The sequence below is a fragment of the Schistocerca cancellata genome, chromosome 2 (genome assembly GCF_023864275.1).
Source record: "Schistocerca cancellata isolate TAMUIC-IGC-003103 chromosome 2, iqSchCanc2.1, whole genome shotgun sequence".
In the NCBI taxonomy this organism is placed as follows: Eukaryota; Metazoa; Arthropoda; class Insecta; order Orthoptera; family Acrididae; genus Schistocerca; species Schistocerca cancellata.
The window spans coordinates 21,850,939-21,874,355 of record NC_064627.1 but is presented as its reverse complement, the minus strand read 5'-3'; the positions used below and the strand labels follow the sequence as shown (position 1 = coordinate 21,874,355).

General features: G+C 42.0%; 1 protein-coding gene and 1 non-coding gene across 2 annotated transcripts in view; one reads left to right on the top strand and one right to left on the bottom strand.

The window, feature by feature from the left end:
• The window catches only part of LOC126150305 (Down syndrome cell adhesion molecule-like protein Dscam2), a 195,185-nt gene extending 173,315 nt beyond the window's left edge, over window positions 1–21,870 (bottom strand). The window contains exons 1-2 of the mRNA XM_049915868.1: window positions 21,720–21,870; window positions 21,373–21,611 (exon numbers count right to left, since the gene is read on the bottom strand). Coding sequence (XP_049771825.1) covers window positions 21,373–21,611; window positions 21,720–21,870 — 390 coding nt within the window. The remainder of the gene's footprint in view (window positions 1–21,372; window positions 21,612–21,719) is intronic.
• On the top strand, window positions 4,159–4,233 carry Trnas-cga (transfer RNA serine (anticodon CGA)). The gene has a single exon. It is a non-coding gene; the product is annotated as a tRNA-Ser (tRNA).
• Window positions 21,871–23,417: the final 1,547 nt, after the last annotated feature.

The window sequence follows — 23,417 nt, the reverse complement described above, 5'->3', positions numbered from 1 at the left end:
TCCTTAAAAACATGTTCTGCTACTGCCGATTTGTCAATATGTCCCAAGCGACAGTTTCTTTTGTGCTCCGTCAACCGTGTATTGATGCTTCTTTTTGTAGTTCCTGGGTGATTAGGTTTACGGACTTTAGGAAGCATGTAGAAGGTAGGAGTGCAGGGAGAGCCAGGGGTGAGTAGAGAGATGGGCTCTGGGGAGAGGAACTAGGATTGACCTAAGGATTTGAGTAGTGACTGGAGATTCTGCTGGATATCTGGAATTTGGTCACTGTGACAAGGTTTGTAGGTGGAATTATCTGACAGCTGGCAGAGTCCTCCTGCCAAGTAATCCTTGCAGTTCAAAACAACAGTGGTAGAGCCTTTGTCTGCAGGTAGATTTATAAGTCAAGATCAGTTTTTAGACGGTGGGCTGGGTTTCTTTCTGTGGATATAAGGTTAGTTTGCGTGTTAAGGGATTTGGAGAACGATGGTAAGGCAAGGTATGAGGCTTACAAATTCTGGTAAGTTAACAGGGGGTTATTTTGGGGGCTATGGGGTGGATCACGGATAGATGGAGGAGCAAGCTGAGTTAGGCAGAGTTCAGTACTGGTCTTTGGTTGAGTCTGATTGGTAGGGTTGATGGTGAAAAAGTGTTTCCACTGTAGGGAAGGAGAGAAGGTCTTTAACAAGTCTGCATGACTGAATTTGTGAGTGGGGCAAAGGGTGAGGCCTTTGGAAAGGACTGATATTTCTGTGAGTATAAGGCTCCTGGAGGAAAGGTTCATGACTGTGGTATGGGTCTGTTTACGTTTTGGATTCTATGTGGTTGTGGGAGGGACTTTTGGAGGGTATGTTAAGAGTAGTAGGTATGCGAGACAGGGTTTGTCAGTTATTAGGGGACATGGGAGAGGTGGACAGTGGACAGTGGTACTCCAAGGCAGGAGTAGGAAGTGAGAGGATGGAGAACTTTTTGAGGTGGCAATGTGCATGTTACTCAAGTTCCTGCAAGGCGAGTGTTTCAATGTGTGTTATAGGTCCCAGGAATTTGGAATTGCAAAGCAGGAGAATTTTGCGGATGGAGAGGAGGTACTGCAAGGACGTTTGGGCTTGGTTGATATTGTTGGTGAGGGCTAAGGACTGGTGGAATCTGAACAGGTGGAGGTCAATGTGGAAGGAGAGATGGCAGCCAGAGATGGGTAATTTGATGGAAAGGCCATTATTGAGGGGGGGGGGGGGGGTACATGAGCCAAGCAACAATGCAGGAACAGTATGTGGGACTGGAATCTGGCTAGGTATATGGAAACTTTTCTGTATTGATGCAGATGGAAGGAGAAAAGATCCATGGTGGTGAAATACAGCAAAAAATTATGTAAATAACGTAGAATTACATCCAGAAGATATCACAAAAATAAACCCAATTAGGTGTAAAACTCCACAAAAAGGATGAAATGAATGAAAAAGGGGGAAACAAGATAAAATCTGAGGGAGTCGACGATAGTGAAAGGCAAAAACTCACTAAAATTGGTGAGAAGTCACAAGCAAGGACCAAAGTAAAGAATAAATAATAACAAATGTATACTGGTACTGCTGTGGGTAGCAGGTCTGAGAATGGATAAGTGTCAAGATGGGTGAGGGGGGGGGGGGGGGAAGTAGGGGGGGAAGGGTTCGTAGGATGAGATCCAAGATCCAAGATCATGTGGCAACAGGGAGAGTGATCAATTTGAAAGTATAGAATTAATTATATCGGCGGGGACTAACATGGGACATAAGATTCACCAACAATCCGCATGGTCTTGTAGCTATGTGTTGTGCACTGCCGAGACTGATGATACAGTGTAGCTTGTAAGTAGAGTGTGCAGTGCAGTTTGTAAGGTGATAAGAGAAAACACAGGAAAGAAGGACGGACATTGAATATAGTGATGCGTAAGAAAATAATAACAAAGGAAAACAGCAGTGGGTTATGATCAGAGAAAAACCATCAGGCAAAAATCAAATAATGGAAAATACAGAATGAAATGCAACAATATTAGGAATGTGCTACTCACCATAAACCAGAGATGCTGAGTAGCATATGGCTATGTCAGTACCTCCATCCATATCAAACCTACTAACCTCCAGCAATACCTCCACTTTGACAGCTGACACACCAAGAAGTGCCTTCCGTACAACATAGCCACCCACGATCATTGCATCTGCAGTGATGAGCACTCACTTCAAAATGTACCGAGGGTCTCATCAAAGCTTTCAAAGAATGTAATTATGCTCCCAATCTTGTACAAAAACATATCTCCTGTGCCTTATCTTTCCAGTCTCCCACCCCCTCCCAACATCCCACCGTCTAGCCACAGAGAAGGATCCCTCTCATAACTCTGTACCACCCAGGACTGGAGCAACTGAATTACATTCTCCACGAAGGTTTCGACTGCCTCTCATCATGCCCTGAAATGAGAAATGTTCTGCCCACTATCCTTCCCCCCCCCCCCCCCCCCCCCCCCCCCCCCCATACAGTGGTATTCCACCGTCCATCGAACCTACACAATATACTCGTCCATCCTTACACAACCCCTGCTCCAAACCCTTACCTCATGGCTCAGACCCCTGTAATAGACCTAAGTGCAAGACCTGTCCCATCCATCCATCCACCACCATCTACTCCATTCTGGTCACTAACATCCCATCAAAGACAGGGCTACCTGTGAAACCAGTCATGCAGTCTACAAGCTAAGCTGCAACCACTGTGCTGCAGTCTGTGTGGGCATGATAATCAAAAAGGTGTCTGTCTGCAAGAATGGTCATGGACAAACTGGCCAAGAAACACGTGGACCACCCCATTTCTGAACACGCTGCCAAACATGACATCCTTCATTTCAATGATTGCTTCACAGCCTGTGGCGTATGGATGTTTCCCACCAACACCAGCTTTTCTGAACTGCACAGGTGGGAACTTTCCCTGCAATGCATCCTACATTCCTGTCACCCTCCTGGCCTCTACCTTCATTAGTCACTGCCCTCACCCATCCAGCCCATTCCCTGTTCCCATTCCAGCACTACAAAGCCATCATTGCACCTCCACACCCAGTCTTTTTGTTTTTACTTCTCTCCTTTTTCACTACTCCCCCTACCCATCTCTCCCCTGCCCTCCTTCTAACCTGCAGCACTTCACTGTCTGCCACCCCATCATACTATCCCTCCGCCTCCTCGCCCCAGCCGCCTCCTTATCCCCACCCAGTCGCCACTCCCATCATGCAATGGTAGTGCTGCTTGCGATATGGTTTCAGTTGTCTGGGACTGCAGTATGTGTGTGTGTGTGTGTGTGTGTGTGTGTGTGTGTGTGTGTGAGAGAGAGAGAGAGAGAGAGAGAGAGAGAGAGAGAGAGATCTATTGTTGATGAAGGCCTTAATGGCCAAAAGCTTTATTTGTGATAGTCTTTTCTTGTGCGTATCTACAACTCAGCATCTCCACTATATGGTGAGTAGCAACTTTCCTTTTCTTAATATTGTTAGGTAGATTTCTTTCTTTCTAGTAGATGATATTACAAAGTTTGTATGGAGGGTAATGTCACTAAGTTCATACAAACTAATTTACTGATAAGATTAGTACAGTGCATAAAATTTCTTCAGAATAGGAACCCTCCTGCATTATGTTTTTGCCAGCAAGGTTCCCAGCCATTGAATGCATTCCTAGCAGGCCTGGGATGGAATTTCTTCTAAGACATGAGTAACAGCACCTTTCACATTGTCCCTGGTTTCAAAACAGAGTACTTTCCAGATTGTCTTGAGCTCGGGAAACAAAGACCGAGATTGCATGGGGAGAACGGGAAGGTGGGAGTGGGCTGTGACAGTACTGCCACATCCTTTTTGACCAGATAATTTCTCACCAAGCAGCTGATGCCAACATTTTTGGGACCAGTTTTGAACACATTTTCTTTGTCTGCAATTGTTCAGTTACAGTTCTGTGGATGGTGGTTCTGGATATACCAAGAGTCTGAACTATTAGACACACATAGAGCGAAAATTTCACTCTAGAAACATCCCCCAGGCTGTGCCTAAGCCATGTCTCCACAATATCCTTTCTCCCAGGAGTGCTAGTTCTGAAAGGTTCGCAGGAGAGCTTCTGCAAAGTTTGGAAGGTAGAAGATGAGGTACTGGCGGAATTAAAGCTATGAGGATGGGGCGTGAGTCGTGCTTGGGTAGCTCAGTTGGTAGAGCACTTGCCCGCGAAAGGCAAAGTTCCCGAGTTCGAGTCTCGGTCTTGAGCACAGTTTTAATTTGCCAGGAAGTTTCATATCAGCGCACACTCCGCTGTTGAGTGAAAATTTTATTCTGTTAGACATACACTCAATCTGCTATATGTATCAAAAGTTTATATGCATGAATTACAATGCCTTCACCTATCAATGCTGAAGGTCCTCCACAGCTGGGTTTGACATCAACATCATTCCAGTCATCCAGCAAAAATGCTTTATTCCATCAAAATATCTGCCATTTTGACAAACATTCATTCCCAAATATTGCTAAATCACTGGAGTCATTTTGGCAGTATACTTCCCATTTTATTCAACAGAGGTTCATGAAATGACACTTCCTGACTCTCCAATAGGTCAGAGAAAACTGTATTGGTCTCTTTGGGGACCAAACAACTCCCACGAGCTATCCTGGGTGCCTAGCACACATTCGAATCAATAGGAGCTTCATGATACAGCCAGTGACATTACATTCCAGACAAACCTTGTGTAATTTCAAAATCCAGTCACTGTTTCATTTTATTCATAGTTAATCTGTTATGGTGCCTTTCTGAGGGAGGATGGCTTGAATGTTGAGAAATTGAATTTAAAAGTAATTGATACTTTTCATCCGGCGAATGTTTATGGTAAACTGCTTCTCATTGCTTGTTGTGCAGACCTTTCCACATATTTTGTTGGTTTATTAGCACGATCAGACATAAAATCTATCAGAGTAAATCCTTTGTTTTTATTTCATGGTAGTTTGTAGGATCAGAAACCAGAGCTACAGAAATGGAAAACTATGTCATATTCCATGGAGCCTCAGAAACAAACCACTCACTAGGAACTGGTTTTGCAGTGAATAAATCACTCTGTACCACTCTCATAGATTTTAAATCAATCAACCCCAGAATCTCACTCATAACCATAGACATGGGAAAACACAAACTCACATATATAAATTGTCATGCCCCAACCGAAGAAAGCGATGACATCAAAAAAGATATTTTCTACGAGGAATTAGAAACGGTTTTAGACAATGTACCAAGTGAACATTACAAAATTATCCTTGGAGATTTTAATGCGAAAATAGGGAAAGAAGCAGCCTTCATGGGGACCATCGGAAAGCACAGTTTACATGATGTGAGCAGTGATAACGGCACTAGGCTGGTTAGCTTTGCAACTGCAAAAGGCTTGTTTATAAGTAGTACTGATTTCGACAGGAAGAGAATATATAAAGGAACCTGGGTGTCTCCAGATGGGAAAACAGTGAACCAAATTGACCACCTAATTGTAGAGAAGAGAATAAAGAAGTGGGTACAAAATGTTAGAACGGCAAGAGGTGCGGAATGTGGATCAGACCACTTCCTTGTCAGAGGAAGGATGAAAACAATATGGAGAGCCAGGAAGCACAAAAGAATGCAAAGCGTCACTCGATATGACCATGAGAGTCTGACTGAAGATAATATAAGAAGAACTTTCAAGATAGCACTAACAAACCGTTTTGAGGCTTTAAATGAAGAGGAAGGAGATACTGTGGTAAATCAGAACTGGAAGGTGATTGCAGAGACCATTAAAGAAACAGCCCAAGAAGTAATCCCAAAGCGAACTAGGGGAAAAAGAGTGTGGTTCAATGAGGAGTGTGAGGGAGCTATCAGGGAGAGACAACGGGCCAAACTACTGTGGATACAAAGCAATATGCAAGAACAAGAAAAATCGAAGTTTGAAGAAACACGACGGCAGACCCAAGCCACATTGAGGAAAGCAAAGAGAAAATATGTTAAAAGTATCATGGAAGAAGCTGAACAAGACTTTCATGGAAATAGGTATAAAGAACTTTATAGAAAAGTGAAAAGTTTTAAAGGAGGGACATACCATCAACACAGATTCATAAAAGATACCAATGGAAGAATGTTAACAGAAGATCAAAAAATTGGAAGAAGATGGATGGAATACTTCAGAGTTACTAAACTCTGATGAACCAACCGAACTACTTGAGTTTGATGAACCAGTAACAGTAGACCCAGAATATCCTCCACCCACCATTGAAGAGATAAGGAACCAGATTAAAAACCTTAAGAATGGTAAAAGTCCAGGTGAGGACGGTATTCCTGCTGAACTTCTCAAGGCTGGAGACGAAATCCTCTGTTTCAAAATCCACAAGCTAATCGAGCAAATTTGGGTAAAACATGAAATACCAGAGGAATGGAAGGTAGCTGTGATATGCCCCATATATAAAAAGAAAGACAAATCCATATGTGACAACTACAGGAGCATAGTGCTACTCAACACCTGTTATAAGATCTTCTCCAACTGCCTATTAGAACGAATAAAACCTATAGCAACAGACATAATTGGAGAATACCAAGGAGGTTTCCAGGCAGGGTGATCAACCACGAACCAGATTTTTCTCCTAAAACAGGTCTGTGAAAAAATGTACGAATACGGACGAGAGATACATCTCCTGTTTGTAGACTTCAAGAAGGCTTACGACAGTATACATAGACCTAGCCTGATTAGAACTATGATAGAGTTTGGTATACCAAAGAAGTTGGTCAAACTGGTAGAGGTATGCCTAATGACACAAAACTTAAGGTTAAGGTAGGCAATCAAATGACAGAAAGCTTCCAAGTTGTAACAGGATTACGCCAAGGAGATGGGCTATCACCTGTCCTCTTCAACCTGGCACTTGAGAAGGTAATGCGGGATTTCGACAAAGAAAACATCAAGGGCATTCAAATTGGTAATGAACACATTACATATCTGGCCTATGCAGATGACATTGCACTATTAGCACGCACACAAGAAGATCTGAAGAGAAGTATCCAGACCTTGGAGTTATTGGCAGCTAGGATCGGTCTACAAATTAGCTCTGAAAAGACAGAGTATATGACCGTAGGAAGAAAGATCCAGAGCTCTCAAGATTTAATTGTGAACAACACCAGGTATAAACATGTGAAAGAGTTCAAATACCTTGGATCATTTTTTACAGAAGTAACATCAACTGAAGCAGAGATAAAAGCACGACTACAGGCGGGAAACAGATACTGTCACTCTCTAGGCCCTATATTAAAATGTAGAAGTGTCTCGCAACAACTAAAGCTACAGTCGTATAAGACATTAATAATGCCAGTAGTACTTTATGGTTCTCAAACCCGGAGCACTCGAAAACGAGACCTTAAGCGACTGCTAACATTCGAAAGGAAAGTCCTCGGGAAAATATTTGGACCGGTCAGAGATCAGACTACAGTAGAATGGAGAAGACGCCATAACACTGAATTAGAAGAGCTGTACAAGGAGCCTAACATCTTGGGAGTGATGAGAAGCAAAAGACTGCAATGGGCTGGACATGTTGTTAGAATGGAGGCAACAAGATGGCCCAAAATCACAGTGGACTGGATCCCGTCAGACAGCAGACCAGTGGGAAGACCTAGAAAGAGGTGGATCGATGGAGTGAGAGAAGACCTGTTGCAGCTGGGAGTCACGGAAAACTGGAGACAGATAGCAGAAGGCAGAGACGGATGGAGAGCTCTAACTGTGGTGGCGCGCGGTCCTCTGGGCCTGATCGCGTGATGATGATGATGATGAGTTTGTAGGATCATGAAACAGACTATCAGTTACTACCTTCTCTAATCATCCCCTCTTGTTGGAAATTTTATGGTGACACTACATAAAAAGTATGTACAAATCATTATAACTGGCAGCTGCTACTATCAGATACAAAATAAAAATTAATGCTGTTCTGGCAGTACTTAACTAGGACTGTTTGTAGAAGTGCGTGAGGAAGTTGTGTACATGTCATACCAAATGTTCTCGGTGCACATGTTACATTAATTACCTAATAAACCTGTGTTTCAGCAATATTTATCACTGTCTCCATTAGGAAAGCAACTGCCAATACAACACAGGCTTTCATTGATATTTCCATTTTTCATGATTTTTGTTTATGGGTACTATGCCATCTCCTATGGCATTTTTCTGTGTGAAACATTTACTCTCCTAATGCCGTAAACAACATGAGATGTTCTGATAGTAGTTTCAAACTTAAATAAGGAATAAATAAGTTACAGAGCTCGTAGTGCAGAAGAGTTGATGCTGTTTGTTTTATTTAATGCTAAGGCCTACAACTTGTCCAGTTTTATTCCTTTTTGTCAAACATGTTTTCGTTCTTTTGGATGTCTATAGCCTCTTCTCAGTACATCCAAGAACAGACTTCCGAAAATGGTAAGGATTGTGTCTTTTAACGCTATAGTATCAAAGAAACAAAGTTGGTGGTTGCCTGCTACCAGTGCATGATCTGCAACTGACAATCTGTATTGCCCAAACAACAACTGCTATTTTTCTCTTTAAGCAGAGTCTTATAGATTCTTTTAGTAGTTTGTATATACATTGGATTGCATTTGAAAGGCAAGCTGCAGGTGTAGCCAGTTTGTGGTGTTCATGTTTCTTAATGGTTTACACATTGTGTCAATACTGTGTCTTCTTAGCACTCTCTTGATACAATCTGCGAGTGTTTTTTATGAATGGGAGAAAAATTTTCCATTTCAGCAGGGATATATTCCTAAACGGTGTGTTGGTATTAAGTGCTCACTTCCACACTACTCTGAGTTCGTAGCCAGTATCTTTATTTAAGCTGTTGACACACACAATTTCCAAAGCCTCTTTGATGACCAAGTCCCAGTAGTTCGAAAAGCAGGCTAAAAACTCACTCTCCTCAAATAAGATCTCATGTTTACTCATGATGCTACGTTCAGCTACAGCAGATGTTTCTAGATTTCTGTACTTGTATGTACTACTGGTGTTCAATAAAGGATTGGGAAACAGTTCAAAGGGACAGTCTTACATGGATATTGTCAAATTTACATGGGTATTGTAAACATCTGGTACTGAGGCCGAGGGCATCCTTCACAGGACACAACAGTTTTATGATTTTCTTCAGTAGTCAAAAGATTATTTTAAACCTGTGTCTGTTTCAGATTAATCCAATTTTACTCGATATTGTTGTACAGATCATACAGAATACTGTGTGTGATCTTGTTTTGTTGAATGCCTGGATTTTCGTTTGTGTTTTCTGGAGAGAGATGACTTGATTTTTTTGTGCCTGATCGATATTTTGTCTGATTACAGAACTCAGGTAGTTTATTTCAGCACTGACATATTTCTCCTCCAATATGATTTTAGCTGCACATGTCAGTGTTCAGCACAGATCTATTTTGTGAACTGTACTAATTGGAATATCTGTCTGAATAGGTTGATTTAGGATACACTAAGTGGCTAAGCTGACCATCTAACTCCCACTAACTACAATTTCTAAAATGGTAGCTGTCTTTTTTCTACATTTCTGTAGGAGACTGCAAGTTGGGATGTATGCTATTCAACAAACTGCTGCAATGCCACATGGCCATTCGAAAAAGGTGCTAATATTATAATGATAAAAATGAAATAGGTAATGAGGAGCAATATTTAAAGCATATTCTTCAAAATTCTACATGAAAAAGATTGGACACAGCTAGTCACAAAGGTTAACCTAGTAGCTATTCTATGAGTCTGTGGCAACTTCTGTCCCCTTGCAGTAGATAAGCAAATAGTAGCACCAACTTATTGAACACAATTTTATTTACAAATATTGAATACACAGTATGCGAAAATGCATGAAAAGTGCACTAAAATGAAAGTGAAGTTAAACCAAAGTGCAAAGGTGGCATTTGAGGGTTGATACTCCCCACAAGTCATTTCATAATATCTGCCACTAAAAAATTAAGTGGAAGTAAATGTGAGTTAGAATAATCTGATAATTTCTATGGGGAATATTGTGAAAAGGATAGATTGCAGCACACCACATTGAGGGGACACTGAGTTGCAGACAGGCACAAAAAAAGAATGCTATACATTTGAGCTTTCAGCCACAAAGCCTTCTTCTAAAGTAGAAAATACACATACAATTATATAAGCACAACTCACACATGCATGACCATTGTCTCTGGATGCCGAGGCTGGACTGTGTACAGTAACTGTACCTGGTGGGAGTAGCAGTCTTTGGGTGGTGGGAGTAAGGAGTAGGTTGGGGCAGGGAGTGGGAGGGATACCAGGATAATGATGGGGAAAGGTGTACTGCTGCTTGGGGGAGCATGTAGAGACATGATGGAAACAGGGTAGGGCTTCTAGGTGCAGTGGGGAGCTTGGGGGGATGGGAGAGAAGTAAAGAAGGGAAAAAGACTACTTGGTACATTGGGTAATGGTACTTGAATTACGTAACCATTACAGCAGCTCACCTCAACCTCTTGATACCAGTAATATTCTACTGTGTTTCTGTAAAGTAGTTGACATATTTGTGAGACAACATTCAGATTTGATTTCGTTAATGTAGAGGTACTTTGATACATCGATATGTTTATGTTGCAATGATATTATTCTTATGCGTATTCTTTCTTTTGTCACTATGATCTTTGACATACCTGTAACTCTGATTTTTGGGTGCGTAAGCGATTATTAGTTAGTTAGAGAGTTAGAGACTGAAAGGTCAAGTCTTGGACATCATGTTGGAAAGACGCATATTGTAGTCAGCTTATAAAATGTGAACTTTAACAGTGAGGATGTTTTCAAGTATGTTTTGTATTGTGAAGTGATGTTTTGTGTGTTACGCGATACTGCAACAAAAGCAATAAAAGAGAAGTGTAACTTAAATTTGGAGTGCTGATTATTTTTTACATGACCATTGTGCTAACTTTCAAAGGTTTAATCTTCAAGAATGGTTTGTGAAACACATCTATAAAACTTTTGAATATAGCAGAATAAAACCTAGGCCTCTTTGCATCCGAGCTTGGAATCATCACCACCTAGATTTTTGACGATTGAGCCATGATTTTACAACGAGACCAGCATGGGAAACACGAAAAGATGAGTGCCTAGTTTATTCTTTATTACATGAAATGACTTTATTAACTGTGCTCTAATGACACCTGCCACATAATAACTTTGTTGTTGCCCGAAAATGCAGTATTTAGCAGCGTACAACACCACCATCATTATTAAATTTTGATCTTTGTTGTGGTAGGGTTGTTAGAATTGGTAGAATAGAAGGCTGTGAGGTGCTGGAGTGGGAGCAGGGGAGGTGACATGTGGGTGAAGTGTATTGAGTAGTGAAGGTTGCAGCCAGTGAGGTTTTGGGAATGTAGGATATACTGCAGGAAAAGTTCCCACCTGCACAAATCAGGAAAAGTTGGTGTTGGCAGGAACGATCCAGATGGAGCAGCCTCCAAAGCAGTCAATGAAGTGAACATGTTGTGCTGGGTGGCATGTTCACCTATTGGGTGGTCCTGCTGTCTCTTGGACACAATTTGTCTCTGGACATTCATGCATGCAGACAGCTTGTTGGTTATCATGTCCATGTAGAAAGCAGCACAGTGGTTACAGTTTAGTTTGTACATCATGTGACTGCTTTTACAGGCAGCCCTGCCTCTAATGAGATAGAAGATGCCTGTGTCAAGATGGGAGTAGGTGATGGTAGAGGATGTATGATGCAGGTCAGGCATCTACATCTATTGCAGTGATACGAGCCATGAGGCAAGGTGTTGGGAGCAGGGTGGCGTAGGGATCAACAAAGATATTGTGCAGATTCAGTGAGTGGTGGGATATCACTGCGACAATGGTGGGAAGGATAGTTGGCAGGTTGTTCCTCACTTCTGAGCATGATGAGAAGTAGTTGAAACCCTAGTGGAGAACCTGAATCAGTTGTTCCAGTTCTGAGTGGTATTAATATGAAGGGATTGCTGATTTGTTTCGAGACAGTGGGAATGTGGGAAGCGGTGACATGGCATGAGACATCTGTTTCTGTACAAGACAGAGAGAGAGTGATTTCGATCAATGAAGGCCATGGTGAGACCCTTGGTATATTTGGAGAGGATCTGCTCATCACTACAGATGTGACAACCCCAGGTGACTGTATGGAAGGTACTCTTGGTATGAAATGTGTGGCAGCTTTTGAAGTGGAGGTATTGCTAATGTGTACAGAGATACTGATATAGCCATCTTTGAGAAGGAGGTCAACATAGAGGAAGCTGGTGTATTGGATTGAAGAGGACCAAGTCAAGTAAACAGGGGAGAAGATGTAGAGGTTCTTGAGGAATGAGGATAGGGTGTTCACACCCTCAATCTTGATCATGAAGACGTCATCAGTGATCTGAACCAGGTGAGGGGTTTGGGGTTCCAGGTGGTTAGGAAGGATTTCTCTAGATTGCTCATGAATAGATTGGCATACGTTCGCAATATGCAGGTACCCATTGCTATACCACAGATTTGTTTTTAGGTGATGCCTTCAACAGTGAAGTAATTACGGGTGAGGATATAGCTTTTCACGGTGACAAGGAAGGAGGTTGTAGGTTTGGAGTCCATAGGGTGTTGGGAATGGTGGTGTTCAATAGCAGTAAGGTCATGGGCATTCGGGGTTTTAGTGTAGAGCAGGGGTTCCCAGACTTTTTCTCAGGTCGAACACTTTGAGAATTTTGAAAACATAATGAAATTAAAGAAATACAATTAGTATCTCCAAAATTTCAAAAAATAGCATGTTGTTAATACTCGTAAAAAAATGGAAATCCAGGTCTCAACGTCTCCACTATATGGTGAGTAGTAATCTACCCTTTTCATACTATTGTCATTTCACAATGTTGTTAATAGTCTTTCATGAAGCACTTACTTCCTGTGGAACACCAGTGTTCTGTGGAACACATAGAGGGAGGTGGCATCAATAGCAGCTAACAGGCCACCATGTGATATTTTATTTAGCGTATGGCCACTACAGACATCATAAAATTAAATTACATATACGTATGTACATATTTACACACAAGAAACCTAAGTTTGGCTTCACAACTGAATATCCAGTCCTTCAACCCAGTGCACTCCATCTGGAGTTTCTAGCAGGAAGGCCTCTTCAACACTGTGATGGGCTCGAACCCTGTATTCACTGACAATGTGGTGAACAGTCTGGTATGGAGACCCGCAGTCACAGGCTGAATTATGCAGCTTCTTCCACTTAAAGAGAGCATCCCTACATCAGCTATGGCTGGTACGGATTCTATCGAGAGTAGTCTATGTCTTGTGTGGTATGTCGAATTCACTTGGAAGTTTAGCATCTGTGAAGTTGTTATGCAAGTGCACATCTGTCACTGCTTCCCACCGACCTTTCCATGCTTCAAGGGGTTTGAAATCCTTAGCAACTATGTCAGCAGCATCACACAGAGTTGGGTGACATGATTTCAGTCTCTTATTATCTAAAAGTGGCAGAGTGCTATGCACAGCTAGGTTAGAATTCCTGGAGATCTTGTGGAATTCCCTCATAAGGGCAGTACACCTGCGTAGATCAGGAGGCATTATACAGGTTAATAGTGGAAGCCAATAAACTGGAGCAGATCTGATTGCACCAGATATTACGTGCATTATCGTATTCAGCTGGGTGTCAACAAGCCTTGTATGATGACTGTTCATCCAAAAAGGTGCACAGTATTCAGCACTTGAGTACACCAAACCCAGAGCTGAAGATCACTGAGTGTTTGCTGAAGATCCCCAGGTAGTTCCACATAGTTATGGAGGATGTTGTTTTGAGTCATCAACTTCTGAGCAAAGTTAAGAGGGTGTTGTTTGAAGCATAGTGTCTCGTCCAGGATGACAATAAGATATTTGGGGTTCCAGTTATGGCGAAGAATTCTGCCTCTGGAACTTACTTCCAGTTTTATGTTCGCCAGCTGATTATTTAAAAGGAAGCAACACACTGTTTTACTCACACTGGAATGTAGTCTCCAGATTTTGAAGTAATTGTCTGATAAAGACTGTTCTTTTGTTAGAATCTCTTCTGTTGTCTTCATTTCCTGGTGTTGTACAGCCAGAGCCAAGTCATCGACATAGCAGAATTTTCTGGATGAAGTGTCAGGTAGATCAGATAGATATAGGTTGAGCAGTGATGGTGATAAAGGAGCATGAACTATGGAGGAGAAAATGCTTGGTGTCTTTTATATAGCAAGGAGGTTACGGGCAATAGGCTGAGGTGATGGTACACAAAAGCAGACACTCTCTCAGTTGGACCCCAGTAACCGGGCACAATGGAGCATCCTTGGTGGTTGGATTTATAGACTTCAGGAAGAATGTAGAAGGTATGAGTGTGAGGAGTGGTATGGGTGAGGAGAGAGAGAGACTCAGGGGAGAGTTTCTGGGACAGGCCTAATGTTATGAGTTGAGACTGCAGGATTTCTGGAATGTGGTCACTGTGGAAGGGTTTGTAGCTGGATGAATCTGACAGCTGGCAGAGACCAGGTAATCTCTGTGGTTCAAAACCACAGTGGTGGAGCCTTTGTCAGCAGACAGTAGGTTAGGATCAGTTTTCAGGTGGTGTGGCACTATGAAAGGTTAGGTTCCATGTTGAGGGATTAGGGGAATGATGGTGAGGCAAGGTTTGAGGTTAACAAATTCTTGAATTTTAACAGGTGGTGTTTGGGTGCAGTGGGGATGGATCATGATTGACTGGAGGAGTAGACTGAGTGAGGCAGGACTTAACATTAGCTCTGGGTCGAGTCTGATTGGTAGGGTTGGTGATGAGAAACTAATTCCACTCTAGGGACTAGGAGAAGGAGAGAAGGTCTTTTAACTAGTCCCACAAGTTGCAGAACATGCTGCCCAACACAATGTGCTTCATTTCAGTGATTGCTTCACAGCTTGCACCATCTGGATCCTTCCTACCAACATCAGCTTTTCTGAAATTCTGAAATGCACAGGCAAAATCTCTCCGTGCAATGTGTCCTATGTTCCTGTGGACCCCCCCCCCCCCCCCCAGTCACAACCTTTGCTAATCCCTGTCCTTCATGCACCTATCTCCTCTTCCATGCTCGCATTCCAGGTCTTGGCAGCTTTTTCCCCTACTCTACTTCTCTCCTTTTCCATCCCTCCTCCCCACACCCTCCTCAAGCTCACCACTGCACCTAGCAGCCATACCCTGTCACCGCCACGTCCGTGCATGCTCCCACAAGCAGCACTACACCTTCCCCCACCCCCACCCTGCTATCCCTCACCCTCCCCTCCATAGTCTAATCCTTATCCCCACCACACACAAATTTCTTCTCCCATTAGGAAAGCTCAAATTGCGTAACAGTCTTTTTGTTTTGCCTGTCTGCAGCTCAGCGTCTCCTCTATATGGTGAGTAACAAAGAATTCTTTTCATAATATTGTTGTTATTTCATGCTGGATTTTTCTATTGTTTAATTCCTAGGGAGAAGTAGTTGGCAATCAAACTCATAGTATTTTCATTAATAAAGACACAGTTGCACTATCAACATTTACTTGATGATACCAACAAACATCTAGAAGTTCATAAGTTGGTGTTTTAGAATGGCCATAAATGAATATCAATTATCCTCCTGACATTAGCACATGAAGATCACAGAGTACATTGGAATGTATTTCATATTTTACATCATAATGGAAACAGAGGTATTGGCAAGTGCACACTGAGAAGATTTAATACATGAAATCTATCGCTAAGACTTTGTGATTATAGCGTCTGCTTATATTTCACTGGCACCCTTTAAATTCTTCTTACAAAGAAAGTTTGTACTTTGATCTTAATTTAATTACACAGTAAATAAAATGTTTTTCATTGCTGGACTCGTGGACTATGATGTAATGGTTGATTCGCATTTAAATTAACACAAGTATTTCAGCCATTAAAATACAAGAGACAAGTTATTAGTGTGTTTGTCACAAAATTCAAGCTTTTGCAACCCACGGTTGCTTCATCAGGAAAGAGGGAAGGAGACGGAAAGACAAAAGGCTGTGGGTTTTAAGGGAGAGGGTAAGGAGTCATTCCAATCCCAGGTGCGGAAAGACTTACCTTAGGGGGAGAAAAGGTATGGTACACATTCGCGCGCACACACACACACACACACACACACACACACACACACACACACACACACACACACACACATATCCATCTACTCATATACAGACACAAGCAGACATATGTAAAGGCAATGAGTTTGGCCAGAGATGTCAGTCGAGGCGGAAGTACAGAGGCAAAAATGTTGTTGAATGACAGGTGAGGTATGAGCGGCGGCAACTTGAAATTAGCGGAGGTTGAGGCCTGGTGGGTAACGGGAAGAGAGGATATATTGAAGGGCAAGTTCCCATCTCCGGAGTTCTGACAGGTTGGTGTTAGTGGTAAGTATCCAGATAACCTGGACAGTGTAACACTGTGCCAAGATGTGCTGGCCATGCACCAAGGCATGTTTAGCCACAGGGTGATCCTCATTACCAACAAACACTGTCTGCCTGTGTCCATTCATGCGAATGGACAGTTTATTGCAGGTCATTCCCACATACAAAGCTTCACAGTGTAGGCACGTCAGTTGGTCTATCACGTGGGTGCTTTCACATGTGGCTCTGCCTTTGATCGTGTACACCTTCCGGGTTACAGGACTGGAGTAGGTGGTGGTGGGAGGATGCATGGGACAGATTTTACACTGGGGGCAGTTACAAGGTTAGGAGCCAGAGGGTAGGGAAGGTGGCTTGGGGGTTTCATAGGGATGAACCAAGAGGTTACGAAGGTTAGGGAGACAGTGGAAAGACACTCTTGGTGGAGTGGGGAGGATTTCATGAAGGATGGATCTCATTTCAGGGCAGGATTTGAGGAAGTCGTATCCCTGCTGGAGAGCCACAATCAGAGTCTGATCCAGTCTCGGAAAGTATCCTGTCACAAGTGGGGCACTTTTGGGGTTCTTCTGTGGGAGGTTCTGGGTTTGAGGGGATGAGGAAGTGGCTCGGGTTATTTGCTTCTGTACCAGGTCGGGAGGGTAGTTGCGGAATGCAAAACCTGTTTTCAGGTTGTTGGCGTAATGGTTCAGGGATTCAGGACTGGAGCAGATTCGTTTGCCACAAAGACCTATGCTGAAGGGAAGGGACCGTTTGATATGGAATGGGTGGCAGCTGTCATAATGGAGGTACTGTTGCTTGTTGGTGGGTGTGATGTGGACGGATGTGTGAAGCTGGCCATTGGACAGGTGGAGGTCAACGTCAAGGAAAGTGGCATGCGATTTGGGTAGGACCAGGTGAATCTGATGGAACCAAAGGAGTTGAGGTTGGAGAGGAAATTCCGAAGTTCATCTCCACTGTGAGTCCAGATCATGTAGATGTCATCAATAAATCTGTACCAATCTTTGGGTTGGCAGGCTTGGGTAACCAAGAAGGCTTCCTCTAAGCGACCCATGAATAGGTAGGCATACGAGGGGCCCATCCTGGTACCCATGGCTGTTCCCTTTAATTGTTGGTATGTCTGGCCTTCGAAAGTGAAGAAGTTGTGAGTCAGGATGAAGCTGGCTAAGGTAATGAGGAAAGAGGTTTTAGGTAGGGCGTCAGGTGATCGGTGTGAAAGGAAGTGTTCCATCACAGCGAGGCCCTGGACATGAGGAATATTTGTGTATAAGGAAGTGGCATCAATGGTTAAGGATGGATTCCGGGGGTAACAGACTGGGTAAGGATTCCAGGCGTTGGAGAAAGTGGTTGGTGTCTTTGATGAAGGATGGGAGACTGCATGTAATGGGTTGAAGGTGTTGATCTACGTAGGCAGAGATATGTTCTGTGGGGGCTTGGTAACCAGCTACAATGGGGCGCCCGGGATGATTGGGTTTGTGAATTTTAGAAAGTAGGTAAAAGGTAGGGGTGTATGTGTCGGTGGGGTCAGGAGTTTGATGGAGTCAGGTGAAAGGTTTTGTAGGGGGCCTAAGGTTCTGAGGATTCCTTGAAGTTCCGATTGGACATCAGGAATGGGATTACCTTGGCAAACTTTGTATGTAGTGTTGTCTGAAAGCTGATGCACTCCCTCAGCCACATACTCCCGACGATCAAGTACCACAGTCGTGGAACCCTTGTCCGCCGGAAGAATGACAATGGATTGGTCAGCCTTCAGATCACGGATAGTCTGGGCTTCATGTGTGGTGATGTTGGCAGTAGGATTAAGGTTTTTCAAGAAGGTCTGAGAGGCAAGGATGGAAGTGAGAAATTCCCGGAAGGTTTGGAGAGGGTGATTTTGAGAAAGAGGAGGTGGGTCCCCCTGTGACGGAGGACGGAACTATTCCAGGCAGGGTTCAATTTGGATAGTGTCTTGGGGAGGTGGATCATTAGGAGTGGGATAAGGATTATTTTTCTTCGGTGCAAAGTGATATTTGCAGCAGAGAGTACGAGTGTAGGACAGTAAATCTTTGACAAGGGCTGTTTGGTTGAATCTGGGAGTAGGGCTGAAGTTGAGGCCTTTGGATAGGACAGAGGTTTCGGATTGGGAGAGAGGTTTGGAGGAAAGGTTAACTACTGAATTAGAGTGCTGTGGTTCCAGATTGTGTTGATTAAAATTTTGAGGTTTTGGGGGGAGTGGAGCTGGAAGTGGGAAATTGAGTAGATGGGAGAGACTGGGTCTGTGTGGAATGAGAGGAGGTTGAGTTTTGCTGGAGATTCACATTCAGAGTCTGATCCAGTCCCGGAAAGTATCCTGTCACAAGTGGGGCACTTTTGGGGTTCTTCTGTGGGGTGTTCTGGGTTTGAGGGGATGAGGAAGTGGCTCGGGTTATTCGCTTCTGAACCAGGTCAGGAGGGTAGTTGCGGGATGCGAATACTGTTTTCAGGTTGTTGGTGTAATGGTTAAGGGATTCAGGACTGGAGTAGATTTGCTTGCCACGAAGACCATCAAAATTATGTAGTACTCTAATGAAGTTATCATGTGCGAACATTACTTAGAGAGCAGCAGTTACTTTCATCTAATAGATTTATTACATTCTTGTGAAATGTTATTATGTTGTAATGACTTTTATTTGGATTCCTCCCATGTTGATCTGTGTCCAAAATAATTTTTAATACATCTGTTCTGCTGTTACTATCTAACTATATGTTTCAACTTGATATAATATGTAATAACTCCCTCACTCTTCCTCTTTGGTAATTCAACATTTCTTTACATTCAATAATTATTAACAATACCTGACATACAAAAAAGTGACTGCTTACACACACACACACACACACACACACACACACACACACACACAAATAAAAGAGTGGGTTAAATTTCTTGTTTCTTAAACTTTTGAAGAAAGGAAAGTGTATGAAGTAGGAAGACAATGTAGGACGCAAGGAATTTTCCTTTCATCCAGCATCTGCTTACTGTCATTTTCTTTCTCTTTTTCTTGTCATTGTAGTTGGGAAGTAGGTATAGAGCATCATCTCAAGTACTGAATTAATTATCTATGTTATGTGAAACTGGAGACTTATTTTACGAAGGGTATTACCTAACAGGAATTGTCAGTACCAGGAGTCTACATAACCAAAAAATTTATCAAAGGAACAGGTAAAAGACTATTGTTCAATTTTTTAATTTTTCAGTATAATTGGCGTTATATTTAAAGTGTGAAGCTGTTTTATTCAGACCTGTGCATCAGTATACAATAATCCATACTGACACCAGGGATGGATTTAAACTATTATAGAAAGCTTTTATATATGATTATTGAAAATTAGGGTATGGAAATGGGTACTTGTTTCACCACCCAAGGCATCTCTCTACATAAAATGAAACAGCAGTCCAGATATGGTGTACAGGGATCATTTGCTCTGTCCAGACTCTTGGCATCAATTCAGTCACTTGCCTCAACTTTGTTGTATTTTCTTTCACTGTTTTCACCATGCTGGACCTCCTTTTATCTGGCATAATGCAGGAACTTGAAGTGGCATGGTCTCAACAAGTTGTTGGAAGTCCCCTCCAGAAATACTGAGCCATGCTGCCTCTATAGCCGTTCATGATTGCAAAAGTGTTGCAGGTGCAGGTTTTTGTGTACAAATTGACCTCTTGATTATGTCACATAAATTTTTGATGGGATTCATGTCATGTGGTCTGGGTGGCCAAATCATTCACTCAAATTGTCCTGAATGGTTTTAAAAGCCAGTCGTGAACAACTGTTGCTTTCCATTGCTGTTTAGGAACATGAAGTCTATGAATGGCTGCAAATGCTCTCCTAGAAGCTGAACATAACCATTTCCACTCAACCATTGGTTCAGTTGGATCAGAGGACCCAGTCCATATCATGTAAACACAGCCCACACAATGATTGAGCCACTTCTAGCTCGCACATTGCCTTGTTGATGACTTGGGTCCATGGCTTTGTGGGGTCTGTGCCATACTCAAACTCTACCATCAGCTCTTACCAACTGAAAATGCAACTCATTCAAACAGTCCACAATTTTCCAGTCATCTAGGGTTCAACCAATACTGTCATGAGCCCAGGAGAGGTGTTGCAGGTGATGTCATGCTATCAGTAAAGGCACTCACATCTGCTGCTATAGCCCATTAATGCCAGATTTTGCTGGACTGTACTAACTGATATGTTCACCATACGTCTGACAATGATTTCTGGGTTATTTTATGCAGTGTTCCTTGTCTGTCCGCACTGAGAACTCTACACCCATCTGTAGTGAGGTAATACCCAAAATTTGGCATTCTCAGCACACTCTTGACATTGTGGATCTTGGAATATTGAATTCCCTTATGATTTCTGAAATGGAATGTCACATGCATCTTGCTCCAACTAACATTCCACGTTCAAAGTTTGTTAATTCCAGTCCTGTAGCCATAATCACATCAGAAACATTTTCACATGAATCACTTGAGTACAAAAGACAGCTTTGCCAATGTACCGCCCATTTATACCTTGTGTACATGATACTACCTCCATCCACATATGTGCATATCATTATACCATGACTTTTGTCACCTCAGTGTATATCATTTCCTTTCCTCTAGACTATCTCCTATACAGAATTTTTTTGTGATTCACCCTTTTATTATTCAGCACAAGCGCATTTCATTACCTATTTAAATATGGTGATAAAAACTCCTGGTGTACTCTAGCTTGAAAAAGGATCCATTTAAAAGCTAGCAAACTTTTCAGTCCTTTTTATGTGCCTGTTGATGGCTTGACGGTTATACTGTTTGGTGATTTCAACTGCATTTTGAATTTGTGTGAGTGTGGGGCCACTTCAGTTTTTCCTGCTTTTGTGACTGATAAGATGATGGTTCTCTGCTGTTACAAATATTGTTTATCTTTGGCTCTCACTTTAAATGAATACAAAGTTTTTAAATTTAGTCCTTACCCTCCAGGTCACAAGAAGTGTTCTGGAATCTTTCACTTTAACCTTGATGTCCCTTGGTGGTGCCTCTGGTATTTCTTCCACTGTAGTGACTGTTACTGTTTCACTTGCATTGGACACACCAACAGAATTTTCTGCTCTGATTTGGAACTGATAACCATGTGCAGGTCTCAGATCTTTGATGGTAACATTCAGCTGATCTCCTCCAACTACAACCTGGACAACATTCTGATGCCAAGGAACTGCTAACAGATGTACACACTGCTAGAATTACACAGTGTTATACATTAATATTTTTAACAAGTACAACTGAGTGAAACATTTTATTAGGAAATAGTATCAAGGTTTACCTGTTGTGTTCTTATACTGTACTATGTAAGCTCCAATGATGCTGTTTCCATTATATGGCTCCTCCCAACTGAGAGAGACTGATCGGCTTGAGAAGTTATTTACATGAACATTAGCAGGTGGTTCTGGAGTTTCCTGCACAATAAGCTTCATTTCTAGTTGATCCTTCCCATATTTATTTGAGGCAACACAAATAAAGGATGAAGTATCTTCTCTGCGAACATGTTTGAATATGAGTGTTGATGTTATTCCTTTGCTTGTATTATCTTCTTTAATATTTATTTTTGGGTTTTGTTTAGCTTTAAGTTCATGATTATTTTGGTACCAGGTAATGGATATTGGTTTGTCAGCAGCCACAGTGCAGTTAAGAAAAGCAGTGCTTCCTTTTGGTACTGTAATATTTGTAAAGTGTGTGGAGAATTTTGCAGGAACTGAAAGTTAAGAAAACATAAGACTGTTAATTGTTTGAAGGTAATATTCCTCATGGATAAATCTCACCACAGACAAAACTTATTCATCCTGATATAACAGTGAGAAGAAACATATGCAATAGCATGAAGGTTAAAATTGTTCAAATAAAAATTGTATTATTACTCAGGAAGGATAAAATAACATAATGACACAAGTGCTACGCTGAAACTCATTAATCAATTTCTATCTGCAGCAAATAATTTTAGTTGTATGTGCATGCATACCTAAGCAATAGTTGCACAAGAAGTTTCATATCTTTGTGTTCCTGTTTTTCTGTGCTGCGAGTGGTGACCAGTGCTCATATAATATTTATAAATATTTACATTTAATATTGGCACATTGCTGACAGGTAGCTACAAGCAGATTGAATATTGGTATATGTGTTTATTCCCCCCTGAAAATATTTTTCCTACTTACACAATTGTGCTTTATACAAGCAATTCAAACATCATCTCAAAAAAATCAGTAATGATCAAAAAATCTCCCTTGTTACAACTGCTGTTTTGAAACTTAATAAACAATCAAGTTTTTGTAAAAAGTGTTTGTTTGCCACTATCTTTGCATCCAAATTTTTCCTTTCTTCTTCTAAGACTAGGTTCTCAGGTGATTACCAATTTTCAGTCCGCAGCTCGTGGTCGTGTGGTAGCGTTCTTGCTTCCCACACCCAGGTTCCCGGGTTCGATTCCTGGCGGGGTCAGAGATTTTCTCTGCCTCATGATGACTGGGTGTTGTGTGATGTCCTTAGGTAAGTTAGGTTTAAGTAGTTCTAAGTTTAAGTAGTTCTAGTTTGGACCTGAGTCGAAACAAGACCCCGGGAGTAGACAACATTCCATTAGAACTACTGATGGCCTTGGGAGAGCCAGTCCTGACAAAACTCTACCATCTGGTGAGCAAGATGTACGAGGCAGGCGAAATACCCTCAGAATTCAAGAAGAATATAATAATTCCAATCCCAAAGAAAGCAGGTGTTGACAGATGTGAAAATTACTGAACTATCAGTTTAATAAGTCACAGCTGCAAAATACTAATGTGAATTATTTACAGACGAATGGAAAAATTGGTAGAAGCCGACCTCAGGGAAGATCAGTTTGGATTCCGTACAAATGTTGGAACACGTGAGGCAATACTGACCTTACGACTTATCTTAGAAGAAAGATTAAGGAAAGGGAAACCTATGTTTCTAGCATTTGTACACTTAGAGAAAGCTTTTGACAATGTTGACTGGAATT